Source organism: Perna viridis, chromosome 3 (genome assembly GCF_037379345.1).
Source record: "Perna viridis isolate PV_CMFRI_1.1 ecotype Kerala chromosome 3, ASM3737934v1, whole genome shotgun sequence".
NCBI lineage: Eukaryota > Metazoa > Mollusca > Bivalvia > Mytilida > Mytilidae > Perna > Perna viridis.
Genome location: NC_142447.1, coordinates 58979022 through 58997707, shown reverse-complemented (window position 1 = coordinate 58997707; position 18686 = coordinate 58979022). Strand labels below are relative to the sequence as shown.

The following is an 18686-nucleotide window of genomic DNA, read 5'->3' as shown; positions in this document are numbered from 1 at the left end:
AGTACATCATTGTAACGCTTACATTTACAATTTTCGAATTTGACTAGGTATATTTTAATTGGAAACATCATATTGCTATCCAAGGCCAGGCCAGATATCAATGTACTTGTGTCATTATTTTGTTTACATATATATTATTTGCGTTATTGTTATTTCAACTGTGCACTAGTTATTTGTAATGATTTGTTGTATTTAAAAATAATAAAATTACTATGCTGTATAGTATAGTTAATTGTTAACCCGTTTGTGTATTACATGTTGCATTGAACTTTGTCTAGAAATTCTTTGTCATGAAAATTCTTTATCACAGAAGAAAATTACCGACCTGGTAGGCAAACTCTAGGCAATAGTCAACAGGAATGGTCAAAAGACGAAAAGACCATATAAAAATGGCAATATCAAGGCAAAAACCGTTATATTTATAAAACATTACAACTCATACGTTATGCCAGAGCTTACCGTAACTACGCGTACTCAAGTCTTACAATTCTGGAACATCGTTATATTGCTACAGAAGTTCGAGTTCCTCATTTGGATATATTTCTTTGTACGTGTTATTTTGGATATTTCATATTCTTTGTTGTGCATGTCTATTTCACTGTCTAGTCTTTATCCTTTGATTTTGGTCTTTTAATTTGTACTCAAATCTTGGTTCCCGTTATTACTCTTTCAACATTAATTACGTAATGAGAGACAATATACTGTGATAAAGTTACCATGCATTGATATTTTTGTAACTAGCACATTTTCATATTTTTGTGTTTCATACACGCAAGTGGCATAGCCTTGTCAATGTTATAAAGTTGTCTGTAAATAATACTGACGGGTGTCAACGAGTCCCATCTTTGTAGATGCTCTGAAACATAAAAGGTTTCAAAACCGTTCTGTCGGAAGTGACGTAGAAACATGCAGTTAGAAAGTTATTGCTTGAACTTTTAACGCTGACGCACATCTTGTGTTGTATAGGAATTGTCTCCCTATATTCCAGTTTGTGGAGACACTAGCGATATGACAATGTAGCAATGAATCATCAACCAAGTCAATGATATATGAGTAAAAATAGCCCTGTCTCTCTTAGGCAAAGCCTGATACCATACATGTAGACGTTTTCTAGAATGGTTATGGACACAGTGGTCATGACTGATATTTAAAAAGTTTTAAGTGTGTATTATACTCTAACACTTGTGGTTGGAAACTTGCTTGTAGTTGTCACATCTGTATTGGAATAAATTACAGGATTTTCTATTATATGCGTTGCTGTTTATATTTTTTCCCCATGATTCTATATGTACACCTTACGAATATCTTTATATGATCATTATAAACGATTTTCCCATGATTTATCATGTGTCCTACACATGTTGCTAATACATGTAGAGTTCGTAGTGAAACAAGACATGATTAACAGTACATTTACTATTTATTCAATATTCACTTAAATACATAATTTATTTTTGAATCTACATATATTATTATTTCTTACTGTAATTCTATGGGTATTCTTTTCTGATAAAAAAAATTAGCATTATCTCCCTTTTGACACAAAAAAAATCGCAGAGTTATATCAATTAACTGAAAACGTTTGTTTTGTTGAACGCACCAAATACATCAATGTTATTATTTAAATATTTATTTACTGTTAGAAAAAATAACGATTTTTAGTAAAGCATTAGGCATCAACTGTGGATCAAAAGATTTTATTATCATAATTATTATGATTTAATCACAAACAACATACGAACACCGCAGGAAAATTTAAAGAAACTACAAACATTACTACAATAAACAGGGTTATCAGTAATGATATGTACGTAACGTTTTTGATAAATTTGTTTTTAAACAGTACTGACTAAGCCTTCCATTATATCGATTTTGGTTCTTTTTATTTGTAACTGTAAGATAAACTCCGATCGTTAGTCTCAACATGTACCTATTTGTGATGTTTATTGTCATCGGTTTATTTAGTAAGTACTTTGTTTCTTGATATACTTTTCTGTTACATTTATATTACTGGTTTTGACTTGTGGTAAACGTTTTCAGCAAGTATTAATTGAACAAAATAATTTGATGTCTTGCCATCACGGATTTTTTTTTTTTTTTTTTTTTTGGCAATTTTAATTTCTCCAGTATGTCATCCTATCATGAAATCTTTGTAGGCGCCAGTGCAGGAAATTTCCAAATATGTTTTAACTTCTTTAATACCAAAGAATGCTTTGTTGAATATTCTGGTCGGTACTGGACATAATATTTACCACTTTATTCTATTCCACCAAAGATCATGTTGATTTTACAGTTTTATATCAAGTAATATGACGTATTACAAACAGAACATTTATTTTCTAGTTAAATCAAGCAATACTGAAATCAGTTGTGATTTTAACACGGGTTCCCTGTGTCAAGGATGGGTTGTAGAACAAACTTCCAAGAAATATGCTGCCAATTGGAAAGTATGGTCTGGACATACACCAACGACTGGCTCAGGACCAAAAGGTGACAGACGAGGAAAAGGTATTTTAGTTTTAATATTGAATTTTTGCTCAATTTGTTTGCACAGCGTGGTATTTTACGAATGACTTGAAAGGATTTTGTTATAAAATCATTTCAAGATAATGTACGTGACAATGCAGTTTTTAATTTCAGGTTACTCTTACATTTACATGGAGTCGACCAATCAGAAACATCGAGATATTGCCCTTCTGTTAACACCGAGTCTAGAAGCACAGAACTCAGTCGTTAACGTCACGTTTTGGTATTGTTTACATGGAATATTCATACAAAGTCTAAAACTTTATCTAATTCCCATAAAAAACAACCATTTAGGTATAGATTTTGAAGATTCTGAACTACTCGCAACAATCAAAGGAGAACATGGATCCGAATGGAAACAAACATCAATCTTTTTACAGCATTGGGGACCTTTTAAGGTAAAATTGAGAATCGACAGGAAAACGTTATAAAATTGAAGTATGACTAGAATTACACTTAGTATTTTTATCCATACAGAAAATGACTGAAAAATGACTGAAAAAACAACGAGTGAAATGAAATGTTTATTAGAATAATTTTACACAATAAACAATATGCGCAAAGTACATTTTGTCAGAAAACTGTGTGTTTCGCACGACACGAGGATTTGGACAAGTGATATCACTTGATACTTCTTACTACAGACACTGTGCAGTCAGTCTCATATCTTGACCTACACTGAGAGATCAATAGTAAAGGAAAAAATATTGACGAAACTATAAGACAAACGTGATGACTTTTCATTCCGGATTGTCAACTTTCCTTTCATCTGTGACAACATCTATTCAGCACCTGCGTATGGAGTATTTATATATTTTATATATATCAACTCATATGAAATGCCAGACCTTGCCGTAGCTACGCAGACTTTTTTGTATCGCGCTAGACTCCTTACAATTAGACTAATAAGGCTTACCTCACAGTGTCTAACGTATTAACTAAAAGCTTAATTTTTTTCGGTGAACTCCTTAATCGATAATTGTTATTTTTATTTTTTTTTTAATTCGGATAATAATAAAATTTTGATTTTAGATAGGATTTCAAGCAATGGTAGGAAGTTTAGCCTCAGACATAGCAATTGATGATGTTGTAATATCAGGAGCAGGTGAAGTATCAAATATATTAAGTACAATATTTATGTTTAGTATTACATTCAAATAAGGGTTAAAATCTAACTCACTGCTCCCAATAAACTAAATTGACTAAACTGACTTGTCCTGTTATTGCGTAATGTTTTTTTCGTATTGGCTCAGTTATTGGTCCATGGCTGGCTAGCCATATTGAGATAAGGCGCATTAAGGAAACAATTAGCCATTTATTGACTAACCAGTCCATTATTCCGATATGTTCAACTGAACAGTTCAATACAAATTCCAAATAGGTTATTATGGAGTTAACAATATCTCCTTCAAAATGATATTGGAGTAGTTCAATTACAGTAACACGCTTTCTGACTTGATAAAAAGATTTGTCCATCATTTCGTTGACCAAATTTTGTAATGTGACTGTGACATTTTTAATGGTTTACTAGTTGAATTTTGATACTGAAATTAATCACATGGAATGACTGTTTTGAGGACTATTTGAAATAACCTCAACGCCCGTGGTTCTAACTTGAAAATAAGCTGCTACGCATGTAATTTAGTGTTCGGCATGTAATAAGGGTTATTTCTTTTCACAGATCGAAATAATATAACAGTCCGTATCACAATCCTTAAATAAGTATCAAAATACCAATTATATATATATATATATATATATATACTGAAAATTTCGATATGAAGTACATTCATTTCTTGAATACATGATTTTTTGTCATCAATATATGTCGAATGAACTTGGGTAGACGATGCATCGTAAAGTGAAACCATTAATCAAATGACAAAGAAACAAATATTGGATTAACCAGCACCAGGCTAATACGGATATTAGACGGGGGTATTTGTCGAATTGGTGACATTTTCCGTGTGTACTGTATTGTCAGTTGTCATAACATTTTAGCTTATCTCATATTGGTAGTGAATAATTGCTAGTATTGTCAGTTAAAAAATCAGATTGTGTATGAACTACGAGAAAAAAAAAGATTTTTATTTCTATACAACAGTCAATTATGGACAATGTGACATTTTACATCGTTTAATTTTCGATCACCATAGTAAAGTGTGCATCGTTACAAGCAGTAAACAACTTTTGAATGTGACAAGCCTACGAAAGGTTAAATTTCTAAATTTCTACACTTATATGTACATTTTAAAAAAAAAAGTCGACCATCAATGCGACTTTTTTCATGCGACCGCACAATTCAATAATACTGAATACTGCGTAGCAAAATTTGTATAATGTTTCAACTGCACACAGCTTACATGAAAGAAGTACGCAATGTATCCTGATATTTGAAACTAAAATATTGAAACGTATACCTTTAACGTCATCGAAAGATAAAAGAAAAAGAACGAAACACAATATAATGTTACAAATGATTTACAAAAGACACAAGTTGTTAAGCTATAGATAAAAATGAAATAAAGACGAGAATTACATAGTAGACAAATAATAGGCTAACATGTAAAATAGAGACCAATCAGAAATACGGACAAATAATAGGCTAACATGTAAAATTTAAAATAAAACACAGAGATCAAACAAATCATAGAATATAAAATCGAATCCCATGACACAAAAAGTTAATTTTGCCTTACTTTTTTAAGATGAGATCAAAGATTCAAGAACAGAAAATAGTTCAGGTAATTTATGATAACAAAAAAAAAAAATAAATAAAAAAATAAAAACAAAAACAAACAAAAAAAACCACACAAACAAAAACAAACAAAAACAAAACAAAACAAAAAATACCAGTTACTGCATTAATAGGTATATCTTTCTTTTTAACAGAGACCGTTTACACTTGTCAAACCTTTTATACGTGTAGACTTATGATAAGGTAAATCAACTATTTACGGTCCTTATCAAACCTAACACACGTGTAGACTTTTGACAACCAACTAATTACTGTTCTTATTCATATGCACCAAGGAAACTGATTTGTTCAACGTGTCATAGTTTTCCGTTCTTCTTTCGTCTACACCTGACTTGACTTTTTATGAGCAATTCGGCGGGTATTTCTAGAAAAGCATAGGACGCTCACCCTACCGGTGCATCTGATCCATGCTCCAAGTTTTTAGGGGAGTCCGAGATTCTCATTTACTTTCGTTTCTTTGTATGTATGATTTTAGTTACTTTGTGTTCTTCGTTGTGTTTGTCCGTTTTCCATGTCAAACCTAACACACGCGTAGACTTATGACAATCAACTGATTACAGTTCTTATCGAATCTACGACACGCGTAGACTTATGACAATCAACTGATTACAGTTCTTATCGAATCTACGACACGCGTAGATTTATGACGACCAACCAATTACAACTACTAGTTCTTACTATCTGTATACCCTTTACACATAAACAAATTATGAATATGTTTTCTTTAGATAATGATGCTATGTATTTTTGAGTTCGCTACACAATCCCGAGTTTTTATTCCGACACTTTTGACATTATTTCTAAGTTGTTATCAGTGTGTACGTGATTTTTGATGATTGATGAAATCGTTTTTCCTGTTTTCCGGACTTAAAGCTGAAACCAAAGGCAAATTGATTATGTCATTAATGTCTAGATCATCCATCTTTAAAACAACAAAGGACAATGTGGCATAATTTATCAATACTTGTTTTGCTTCTTCATTTAATGGTGTGTTTTATTTTGTAAATGTAGAAGAGATGCTGACCAGTACCGCAAAGACCCACAGAAACTTGTATATCAGAGACCAATCTGTATCTAACGCTTACATTACCATTTGTTCCGTTGGAGGCGTTCTGTGGATTATTGTTCTATTGATATTATGTTATTGTATATACAGAGCCAGTCAAATAAATTTAGAGAAACGATCAGTTGAGTGTAATACTTCATATTCACTTGGTGACTTTACAGATGGCAAGGAGAATTTGATGTATACCCCTGACATTGTCAATGGTGACATTAACAAAATAGAACTAATTCTTGATGTACAATATTTGGATGATGCACACATTAATGAATGTGATACAAAACTGTGATACTAATTTATTTGTGAAACATGGATTTGTTGAAAAATAATATATCCCAAGATAATGTTTTCATTGTTATTGTTAACACCTATTCACATTTCCTGCTGTGTCTGGTATTTACGAGTATGCAGATTTTTTTTATTTTAAAGGGCAAATAATGTTTGTTTTGTAGGAAATTCAACAGAATAAGCTTATGAGCATTCAGTCCATTAACTGCGGAGTATTCATTTATCCTGTAGGTAGTAAATCGTACAACAAGCATATTTATGACGATTTATACAATATTCATCATGTAATACACATAATTGAATTTTATGGATGAATTTAGTTTCTTATTATTTGTGTCATTTGAATGTATAACAAAAAAAAATCGGAACGTAAAAGGTTGTGTTAACTTGGGTTCACTATAATAATGTTATGATGTTATGTATGATAAAGTATCAATATCGGGATTGCACCTTCACTGAATAGGAACCTTTAAAATTTATCATAAAATGGATTTTTGTACATTTTTAGCAGTTTTTGAAAATGCAATTGAGAATCAAACCAGTTTCGGAAAACGTCCACTATTTGCGATGATTAGATACAAATCGATCATGACAACTGTATATCAAGACGATTTAAATCGTATTGGAAGATAATTAAAGTGGTGTAATATGACTAAAAAAAATGAAACATTCATTGATATTTGTTTGACGTTTTCTTTTTAATGGATTTTTGTAACTTATTCTTATGAAAGAATTTTTAATTCACAACTTAGTCATTTAAACATTATAACCACGTACAATCTCACAACTTCGAAACTAAATGTTAAACTAGAGGCTCAAGAGAGCCTGAATCGCTCACCTGGTCAACCATTTGCTTATTTGAAAACCTTGATGAGACAGGCTAAGTTAAAATCAACTAAAATGTCAAATGCAGGAAATGCTTTTCATAGCATTTTCATGACCTGAACCAGAATTTTGCTAAAGGCAATAATTTTTGAATTTTTTTCAAAAACCTGTCTTATGACCCCTATGTCCCATTCTTAGTGTAGGCAGCCATATCTATTCACGGATTAAAAATCACAACAGTCATTTTGAGCACAATACACTAAAGAACTATTATGCTTAACTGTTTCAGGGGTCGTTACTCCTACATTAGTCAATGAATAATTTTGGAAATTTGGCATATGCCCTTCTCATGATGCTTAACAATTTTACCCAATGCCAGAAATTCGGTAAAGGCAACGGTTTTTGAGTTATTTGCAAAAAAAAAAAAAAACGGCCATCTGACCCATATGTTCTATTTGTAGTAACGGCGGCCATGTTTTTTCATGAATCAACAATCCCAACAGTCAATATGTGTGAAATACCCTAGGGAACATAAATGCCAACTTTTATTGAATTCTGTGCAATGGATTTTGAGAAAAAAAAAACTGTTTCTGGGGCCGTAACTCCTACACCAATCGTTTTGAAAATTTTGGCTTATGTCCATCTCATGATGCTGAACAATTTTACCCATGCCAGAAATTCAGAAAGGTTTTTGAGTTATTTACAAAAAACTGCAATCTGACCCCTATGTTCTATTTTTAGTACCAGCGGCCATGTTTTTTCATGAATCAAAAATCCTAACTGTCATTTTGTGCAGAACACCCTAAGGAACAATCATGCCAAGTTTAAAACCTGTCAGTCCAGTAATTTCAGAGGAGAAGATTTTTTAAAAATTTGTCCACGACGACGAAGTCATTTATAGAACGGATAGATTTAATTCATTATAGACAAGTAAATACATATCATTAGATAGATTCGCATTGTACAGAGTGTGTACAAAAATGACATTTTCAGTCTTACGCATAATTTCTTATGAATGTTGGACATTTCGGCCCAATGTCATATTGAACCAAGGTTCGATCGCACTAAGCCACCAAAAGGTGTTAACAGTTATGATTTTTTCTGGAGCGTTTCAGATTAAACGTGTCTCATCTCATATTGATTGTACTGTGTGCTTAAATATACTGTTTATTTTTTATCAAAGTCTTGGAATAATGGAATAATTTATAATAACACTATACCGGTACTTGAAATGAATTAAAGTGTCTTTCATAATTTGTGACGAAGAGACAAGAGAAAATAGTTAATATAATAAACATATCACATCACAAACATTATAATACATCAGTTTGTATCACCTAAGTCGTTGTTAAAACATCTTCATTTTACAAATTTGGATATATTGTAGACAATACTACATAAAAATTACAGTTTCGGCTCGACCAACTGGAATATATGTAATGTCTGACCATTTCTTCCTACAACTAGTATTGAATGTGTTAAGAAATTATAATCTATTCCAGATGAATCTTGAACTTCTTGAATTTCTTCATGTATTTCCGATAGTGAAATGCATCTTTTGGATTCGATGATCAGTTTATATATTCGACTTTCCCCTAAAGCTGTAAAATAAATATTACTTCTTTGATCACAACACATCCAGTTGATAGACAATAGAACTGAAATACAGTTTATCTGGTAGTTTTGCACGTTTAATATTCGGATGCTATTAGATCCTACCTTACATATAGCTACGGAGTCCTTATTGACCTTGTACATACGTAGTTCTCCTACTTCTGTATTAAGAGTTTTTATGGTTTCTCCATCCATGTTAGTTATTACTATTCCTCTAGATTTACAACTAATCACTAATCTGTCTTTAATCACTACAACGGCATTACATTCATCTCGCATATGCTTGAATTTTATAATCTTTCAGATCGACGAAAACAATAGCCTTAAAGCAAGTCACAATAATTTCATTTTCATTTACTACATTTGCGGAAGTTGGTTTGAATTGCAGCTGAACTTCGCCCTTTTTCTCGAAAGAGGTCGTGTAGATTAAAATCTTGTTTGAGCTCCCACCTATAAGTAAAAGTTTGTTTGATAATATTTTTACGAAACGGGGACCAAGTGGTGGCGGTAATTCAAACAATTTTGGTTGTTCTAATCTTCTGCTTTGAAGGCTTTTGTAATTCTTATTCAAAGGTAAAATCTTGATCCCGGGCAGCACCGCTGTCTTCTCATCGACTGATGACTTTTCAATGTTTTCATGAGTATTCGTATGTATTTTATGTTTTAATCCACTAGAAGTTTCACTGAAGGATACTGTGCCATTCAGTTGTGTTGATCTTTCTGTCATATTTACTATTGCGAAAATTGATGAATTTGACTTTATTTCAATATGGCAATCACATAAGTCATTTATCTTTTCAATAGAAAGTTTTTTTTTGACTTTTTGGTGTATTAAAGGGAAACGGAAATCGTTTGTTGAAATCTCGGACAAAAGTGTGACAACTTTCTTGCCTTTTGTAAGATTTTCTCTTTGCCGCGTATATTCTTCTTTTTGTTTTCGTAACTTTAATTTTTCAGCCTCAAACTTCGTTTTAATTTCAATCCTCACGTCAGACTCAAACTTATCAAGTGCTTCGTCTATCTGTTTTCGCTTTAAGGCAAGGATTCTGCATAAAGATTCTTCTTCCGCGTCGAGGTTTGATATGTTGTTCTCATTTGACTCCAAAAGATTAAAAATACGTGTTGATGTTTGTGATATACTTTTAAGTGATTCATTTAAACAGCTGATTTGTTTTTCTTGAGCAGCGGCATCTCCTATTTCCGATACCAATAAACAAGTTTTGTGCTTTTGTTTTTTACATTCCACACAACAAGCTATATTGTGATTTGTACAATAATGAGACAAATCATTGTTTATGTGTACACTACATTTCTTTTCTAATGTTTGTAAATGGGGTTGAATTGTTTCAAAATCATTTTTTGAAATCAATTTATGTGATTTTGTTATTTTCAGGGCATGGTGATAGACGGAACATGACTCGCATAGATAGTTTTCACAATCAAGACACCAGTGAGTAACCGCAGCAAATTCTCCAAGATCTGCACATGGCTGACATCGTAAATGTTCATCACTTTTCTGTATGGACGTAGTTGACATCCTGGTAGACTTACAATACCTAAAAGTATAGTGTCAATGTGATGTTTACGAATACATTACATATATTGCATTTCAGTTACGGCATTTTAACATGTTTTTGCTATATCTATAAATCAATACTAATAAAAAGTTTCAAATACATTTGTAACATGAATTGAGATTTTTTCTTTGTTCTACTTCCCAAATAAATATGAGAGGAAGGCCAAGTGTGCTCTAACTAGGGACAACGCATATGACGAAAATGACCATGCAGAACGACCTTACCGTGCCTGTATATCTCTCATTGGTCAATTATTGATTAATGGGTGTTGTTAATTCATGTTACAAGTTATTTATAGCACCGTCTTCCTCGTCATATAAATAGACCCCGAAATATAAACAGCATACGTGGTAAATGTCTTTTAGATACTTATACATACATGGTAAATGTCGAAATCAAAAATAAATTCGCTAAATAAAAGATGTTTATATTATAAAAATCAAATGCGAAACTAGGTTAAGACACATTTTAAATTCAACAATGTCCTCTAAGCAGCAATATTTACTCTTCAAGGAGAATTGTATGGAAATAACCACCACAGATTGTTTTCAAATATTAATCAAACTAATTTGGTCAAATGATTGAATAAACATTTCTACACGAATTAATAACTTACAGTCATGATCCATTAGTATGACTGTGGTCTAGTTCCGTTATCTATTGTGGAGAACACAGGTAACAAGTTTGTAAATGTATTAATTTAGGCAACACCAATTAGATTTCTCGTCATTTGGACCTATTGAAAAAACGGGGCGAACGAGCGAGCGTTTGAACTGTTTTTTGAAAAAAATATTGGTTTGGAAAATTATAGAGGCAAACCTCAAAAACTCAAGGCGAGCGAAATTATTTTAAAAATAACACTTAAATTCATGAATTTACAATGTGTTGTGTAAATAAACCAGAATAAAAATAATGGTAGATGTAACAATAAACTGCCACATATGGTTGTATATAGTCTCAAACTATCCATTATTTTGATTGCATTACTGTCACTGCCTATGTATTTTGTGTCTGGAACAGGACAATCGTTATTAAAATGGTTGAATATTTCTATTGTGCTGGTACATAAATGTTCTTTGGTTTCCATAAATACAAATGTAGGCTCTTTTCATATCCATATAATCTATACTCGAGATGTATCTTGTTTGGTACAACACTGTAAGTACAGCTTGCGTTATAAACAGCCTGCACACCCTCAGGTGGGACATTCGTTCACAATATATTAAGCCCTGTACCATGGATTGGTTGGGAAAAGTCCTGAAATTAGGAGTATTCCTTATCTGCATTCTTATTAACCCTCCCACATTTTGAGGAAGACTCAACTTGAGCTCTGTTCCACAAAGTGTGAGCTTCCTTCGCGGGAGACTATAAACTCCCTCTTTCAAAGATTTCACTGGCATTATTTAGCATTGGAAGATGCACATACGTTCCCTGCATCCTTCCGTACATCCAAACTGTATAACTGAACCAACCATAAGAGAGGTATAGAATACCCCAAGTTAGGGGTCAAACGCAATATCAGGAAATTGCTTCAATCCCAATCAACTAGAGGTTAATATTGACATTTTGTAAGAATTTGACACATGAGCTACAAAAGGAATAGGCTATGTTTATTTCTTTTTTTTTAAAATGTGTAATTGTCAGGTGCAGAACTTCAATGTCCGTATTGCCTTTTGATTTTCAGTAATTTTCGAACGGTGAACGTATTTCTGATACTATTCAAAACGTTCCACCTGGAAAAGCCTAGAGGTGTTAAGTAGAAGTTTAATTCCGAAGTAACGACAAAGATCGGCATTACATTTAAATTTTGTAATTTCACGCGATTACCAATATAACAACAATTTCAATGAACTTGGTGGCGGAAAAAGCGGGATTTTAAAAATATATTTTAATTCGGTTTTCAACACCTATGATTTTGCTACTCCTTGGTCTGTTTTAGCTATATAGATGGTGTTTGTCTGTAAACAATCCTAGGTTCGGGGATTTGATACATCGCATCTGCCAAAAGATTTTGATATAATTTATTTATCATCCCAAAACTACCACTTGATTTCAGGTTCTCTTGATTTCCCGTTGTGAGTTATCCATCTACATCAATGGACAAAGTATGTTTGTTGTGGTCGACGTTCAATTTTTGTTTCTGTTTTTCTACTTGTGATATAGAAATAAAATATTTCTTTTTAGTTCACCTGACTAAACTAGGTGTCTTTTGTCGTCCGTCGTTCTTATTCACATTTTTCAAAAATCTCTGAAACTGCTTAATTAACCAAAATTGGTATGAGGTTTCCTTAGGATAGTCTGCCAAAATCTAGTGTAGGGATTTCTAATCTGACAAAGGCAGTCAGGGGTAAATGTGTTCATCAAGATGAAATCCACTATAGCAAATTTTCGTGAAATTATGTTGACCAATGTTGCAGATTGGTTAGAAATCCTTCCGGCCAAGTAGTCAAAATTATAGCAGATTTTATTTATTATACTTATCAAAATTTGCAGTATTACAAATTTAAAAAAAACCACTGTGGCTTCATTCCTCATACCACACTTGGTAGAACCTCTCGGTGATGGATTTGACTGCCTATTTCGGTAGTTTTGTTTTTTAGTACTTCTTGTATACAATTAATGTTTGGATTTAGATCTTTCTATATATTTGATTCTATTGCTGCAGATGAGAGGTTACTCATTGAAACACGTGTACATCATATCGAAATATGTAATTGGTATTTTTGTAATCTAGAATCTTCCTAAAATGTCATGAATCGTCTTGACGTAGAATCTCCAGGAATCGTTCTAGGCCCTGGCACACGTCGCAAAAATTGTTCTAAAATTTAAGAACGACTTTTCAAGAATCGCCATCCGAACTATTTGTGACAACTGCCAAGACAGGTTAAGAGTGGTCTACACTGGAGTTAATTTAAAAAACGGATCTTTAAAATTTTGTTTCTTTTGTGTTTTGAGTATTGATGTTTTTTTCCTGTTTTCTAAACGGGATAACGACTAGACAAGGAAAACAGACACACACAACAAAGAACCAAGAGTAACCAAAATAACACGAACGAAGAGACAAAAAGAAAATAACCAGGTGCACCGGTAGGGAGAGATTGATTTTTTACAGGAATTATTAAAAAAAAAAAAAAAAAAAAGATAATATGCATACAATATGAATATGTAGGAGTCTGCCAGTAGACACGAGTCTGCTGGTAAACATGAGCATATTATACATGTATGTCTTGAACTGGTATCGTATACTTTGATAGAGAATCCTATACTTTCTTTACGATTTGATAATTTAACATGTTTTACATCTTAATTGTTAAATTGCACTGAGTATTCTTTATTATTGTTTCAGTGCGTCGAACCTATTGCATTTGTAGGTAGGATCACCCGAATTACACAATTAGAAATTTCTTTTATTGCTAGTTCTTTTCAATACTTAAAAAAAATTGTCAGAGGCTTTGTTCAGAGGGACAATAAAGTATTTGAAAAGAAATATTTTCATGTGATTTACTTTCGTCTCGATTGACAGTCGTGGTTCTCCCTACGTCTCGTAATTTTTCACTTGACGGAGACCGTGGAAATATCGGCGGAAAAGGAAAACTATTGACCAAACTATACGACAAATGCGCTGACTTTTCATTTTGTATTGTCAACTTTCCTTTAATCTGTGGCAACATCCCTTCAGCAATTGCTTACGGAGTTTTCATAACACAACTCATACGATATACGCACACTTTTTGTACCGCGTTAGACTTCTTAAAATTCGGCTTCTGGAACAGTTATATTGCTACAATCTGGTCGTAATCATGAAATAATCGTTACGGTGTATCATGTGCACGATGAGAACCGATTTGATCAAAGTGTTATAGTTTTTCTTTCCTCTTTTCTCTACTTTACCTTTAAATAGGGTAGGTATTTCTAGAAAAGCAGAAGACGCCTACCCTACCGATATATCTGGTCCATGATCCCAGTTTCTCGTGGGAGTGGGGTCAGGGGCGTAGCCAGGGATTGATGCATGAGGCAGCTCAACACGGCATGCGGCCAGGCCCGCTATAGGCCTCCACTAGATAATGGTTTGGGCCCAATGAAAAATAATGGAAATGAAGAAAATAACATGCATGTACTGGTTCACCAAAATAGTTACCATTCTTGACCAATTAAACGCAAAAAAACCATATTATATTAAGAATGCAAAACTGACATGCACGGTGACAAAATTTGTTTTATTTGGGATAAGCGTAAATTGTATCTTCATGGGTTAAAATATTTTCAACATAGAACTGATGTGACTGAGGTTTCTTTATCTCAGACGTACAAGAGCTCATTGTATTTCTAAAATTTAACCCTTGAAAAATTCTCAAAACTGGATCATTATATTGAATAATGTATAAAGAGAGCCAGAACAGTTACTCGAAATGAAATACAGTTTAATATGAGTATAATTCAGGTCAGTGTCGCGCTTCTACTCTGAAGTCTTCGGTCCTTACAAGGGTCCTTACGTACAGAGAAACAAACTAACTTAGTCAATGTCATTGCATGCTATACGCATAGTCCTGTTAGTCGGTCTGTTGTAATTGGCTCTACGCACTCTCGGTCGTAGCAGTGGCCACAGGCATGCACATTTAAATGAGCATACATTAATATAATATGTTGACAGAAAGTTTATTTATTGCATGTATCTCTCTTATATCAAAGTTACTAATTATTGCGGGATTTTAGCAATAAGTAATGGCGTTATCAGAGGTTAAATACATAGGTTTTCTTGTGTAATATATACATTGAATAATGAAGAGGGACTCGTAGCAAGTCTAGTTTCTCTGCATCATCTACGCTATTCCACTTGGGTTTCCATAAACGTACTTCACGTTTGAATTTATCTAATATTGTGTCTGAAAATGTCAAACAAAGTGTTGTAACATTAAATGTGAGACAATCTATCACTGAATGAACGATGTCCCGTGCAAGAAAAATATCTTCGTTTGTTGTCAGTCTATCGCAAAGCTCCTTGAAAAGATGGTCAATGAATAGAAGAAATATGGCTTGTTTCCAATGCTGATTCAGGTTTTCTGATGAAACATTCACACGGTGTTGCTGCATTGAAGATCCTCGATGGACACAGGAAATCACGTATACAGTTTCCGATCGCAACTGCTCATTCATATATGGAGTCCCACTCAGTTTTAATATCTCGCTTTTCCTACAACAGAGATACAACGACCTTTGCTTCTGAAACTGCTTGTATAAATTCTTAGAAAATGTATAACTGTATACTTGACTCTATGGAAAAGAGAGAAATTAACTGTTTTGTTTTTTACAATTTTTCTAAAGCTTTTGATAAGATTTAGCATAGTGGGCTTTTAAAGAAATTACAGGCTTATGGCATAAAAATGATTTATTTCGTTGGTTTGAGAGAAGGAAACAAAGAATTGTTTTAAATGCGTTTGAGTCGTCTTTACGTAGCATATCCGCGGGTGTGCCGCAAGGTTCTGTTTTAGATCCCCTGTTATTCACAATATATATATAAATGACATTTCTGAGAAACTAACTTCGTTATGAAGATTATTTGCAGATAACACTTCGTTTAGTTATTCTGACCAATGCCATGAGCATATCAAAACAGTAATTGATCACGATCTCAAGGAGTTGAATGACTGGTCAAAATAATGGCGAATGTCATGTATTGTATGTATGATTTTAGTTACTCTATGTTCATTGTTGTGTATGTCTGTTTTCCATGTCTGGTCTTTGTCCCTGGATTGCATTCTTTTCATTACCGCTATAACCTTGGTTCCCTTGCTTACTCCTCCATATTGAAAATATTGTAACAAATGTAAAGAAGCATCTAAATGTTTTGAGAATATAATGATTATAGAATGGAACTGTTTGACAATCTGCACTGGCTACCTGTTGAGATGACCATAGATATACACAAGCTTACCTGTGGTAATTCTGAACTTTCATATGATCAAAATGTAAAAATATTTAAATCGGTATTTGAATATATAAGGAAATCCAAACAGTTTCTCATTGTGTAATCATAAGTCTCAAAAAAACACCTTCAACATTTACTTTGTGATTAGGCAGTAGTAGCTACGTACCTTAGCATCATCATCTTATTGCAGACCATCCGAAGAGCCAAGAATCACAGTAAAGGCAGTCAAAGATGTGAAATCGCATCTATGAATATTTGGTACGCCATGATGCCTTAAAACTTCTGTTCCTATAACGGATATTTCTGCATACTTACATAGGCATTTTTGTCAACAACTCCATTTTTGATTTCATCATACCGCGGTAGATGCTTTCCCTAAGTCGATTTTTCAATTTTTCATCAGTTGAACAGCTTGTAGATATGGCTATAGAACATCTTTATCGGCATTGGAAGCGTCAATAAGTTCAACGGCTTTGGTTTATAGATGATTAATTTTATAGAAATAACAGAATTGCTGCCTTCGGAATCGATTGATACTGTATAAATTTATAAATTTAGTTCTTTGACGTCTTCACCAAACGCGGCCGTCATTCATGATTGAAAGGCAAAAAGTTGAACATTGTGAACAAAGGGATTAAGACACAAACATAATTACATCGAAGTTAAATCTGATACTTTGACGTAGTATGACATGTAGGGTCAGCAGTTCATAAATGATATATTATATTTGTCAGTAGACATGTAGAGAACCATCGCCCCCTCTCCCACCTCTCTCTCGTGTCTTTTGTTTTTAACAAAACTATGTGGAAGCTCGCCTAGTTACGCTCCTAATCGGTGTCCGAGTTGCTCTTTCACTTTTGTTTCTTTGTTTAACTTTGGTTATTTTATGTTCTTTGTTATATGTGCCTGTTTCCCCTGTGTTGTCTTTGTCCTTGTATTGAGAATTTTGATTTTCGCTAGAACCTTGATTGAAAAATTACTTTTCAACGATCTATAATTTTATGCTTTTTTGTGATTTTCCAATTGTTGGTGTGGTATAGTCATATTTGATACAAAATCAAGTATGGTATTGTACTGTTATATTTTAGCATTATTGTTTTATTTCTGTGATATTAGTTTCAGTTGATTTCTCATGTTGATCCTCTGTATTGTAGCTGGTCATAATCTTGGTTTGTTGTTACAAGGTCTCTGATTGGCTTTGCTGTCGTTTCTATATTTAACTTGACTATTGGGTGAACTGATTTACTTGCATGAGTTTTTGGAGTTAGACATATTGAAATTGATATTGAGTTCAGTCTTGTATTTTGGAGTCCTACTTATCAGTGTATAGTATGAATTTACATACTATTTAGCTGTATTAGTGTATCTTGTAGGTTATAGAGTTTTCATATTTATCCTATTTAGCATGTATTTTATTTGACTTGAATTTTGCCTGAATGCACATATTATGAAAATGTTGAATGAAAGTGATTAAAACCATTAGAAGAATAAAGCTTTGCTTCATTCATATTTTAATATCACAGAGTTTTCACATTTCATGAATAAGTATTTTCATTAGAGTCTCAATTTTACGACCTATTGAATAGTGCCTTCCATTATATTTATTATTATTCGTATTCAGTTTGATACTATATGAGAACAAAGGAAATATTATATATGTTTTGGTGAACTGTTTATATTGCTTTTAATCATTTAATTTCTAGTTTTTTAGTTTAGAATTCTAGTCCAGTGTTGCTGCCATAAGTTTGCAAATAATAAATATTCATAATTGGACATGAAATATCTATCTAGAGAGTATACAATGTAAGACGGTTTAACAAGAATAAATTTCTTTGATATTGAATCTTTGAAATGATGTGTTGTTCTGAATAAATTGAGTTGTTTCCCTTTGTACAGTATGCAGTATGATTATGTGTATTGAATATTTGTTATTTGTTTTTATAAGGCATTGTTATCTTGACAAATTAACACCACAAAGAATCCTAGAATGTACTTTTGACGCCCTCGATGTGCCTTGAGTTACACTAGAGTCTCTTAATTTGACCAAAAAGGAATAGGTTTTACATGAGTAGAGTTTAAAAATCGGGTTATCTTTCACCAGCTTGAGAA

The 18686-nt window shown here is 32.9% G+C and overlaps 2 protein-coding genes across 2 annotated transcripts; one reads left to right on the top strand and one right to left on the bottom strand.

Annotated features, from left to right (window-relative positions):
* The first annotated feature begins 1812 nt into the window (after positions 1-1812).
* LOC148623133 (MAM domain-containing glycosylphosphatidylinositol anchor protein 1-like) lies at positions 1813-6942 on the top strand. The gene is made up of 6 exons (XM_088573676.1): positions 1813-1964; positions 2344-2508; positions 2641-2924; positions 3559-3631; positions 5235-5270; positions 6296-6942. Exons 1-6 carry the CDS (start codon positions 1925-1927, stop codon positions 6634-6636), a joined length of 939 nt encoding a protein of 312 aa, XP_088429802.1. The 5' UTR covers positions 1813-1924; the 3' UTR covers positions 6637-6942.
* A 933-nt stretch (positions 6943-7875) lies between these two features.
* Positions 7876-11355, bottom strand: LOC148623132 (uncharacterized). The gene is made up of 2 exons (XM_088573674.1): positions 11268-11355; positions 7876-10630 (listed from the first exon to the last, which is right to left on the bottom strand). Exon 2 carries the CDS (start codon positions 10609-10611, stop codon positions 9343-9345), a length of 1269 nt encoding a protein of 422 aa, XP_088429800.1. The 5' UTR covers positions 10612-10630; positions 11268-11355; the 3' UTR covers positions 7876-9342.
* Between the last annotated feature and the right edge of the window lie 7331 nt (positions 11356-18686).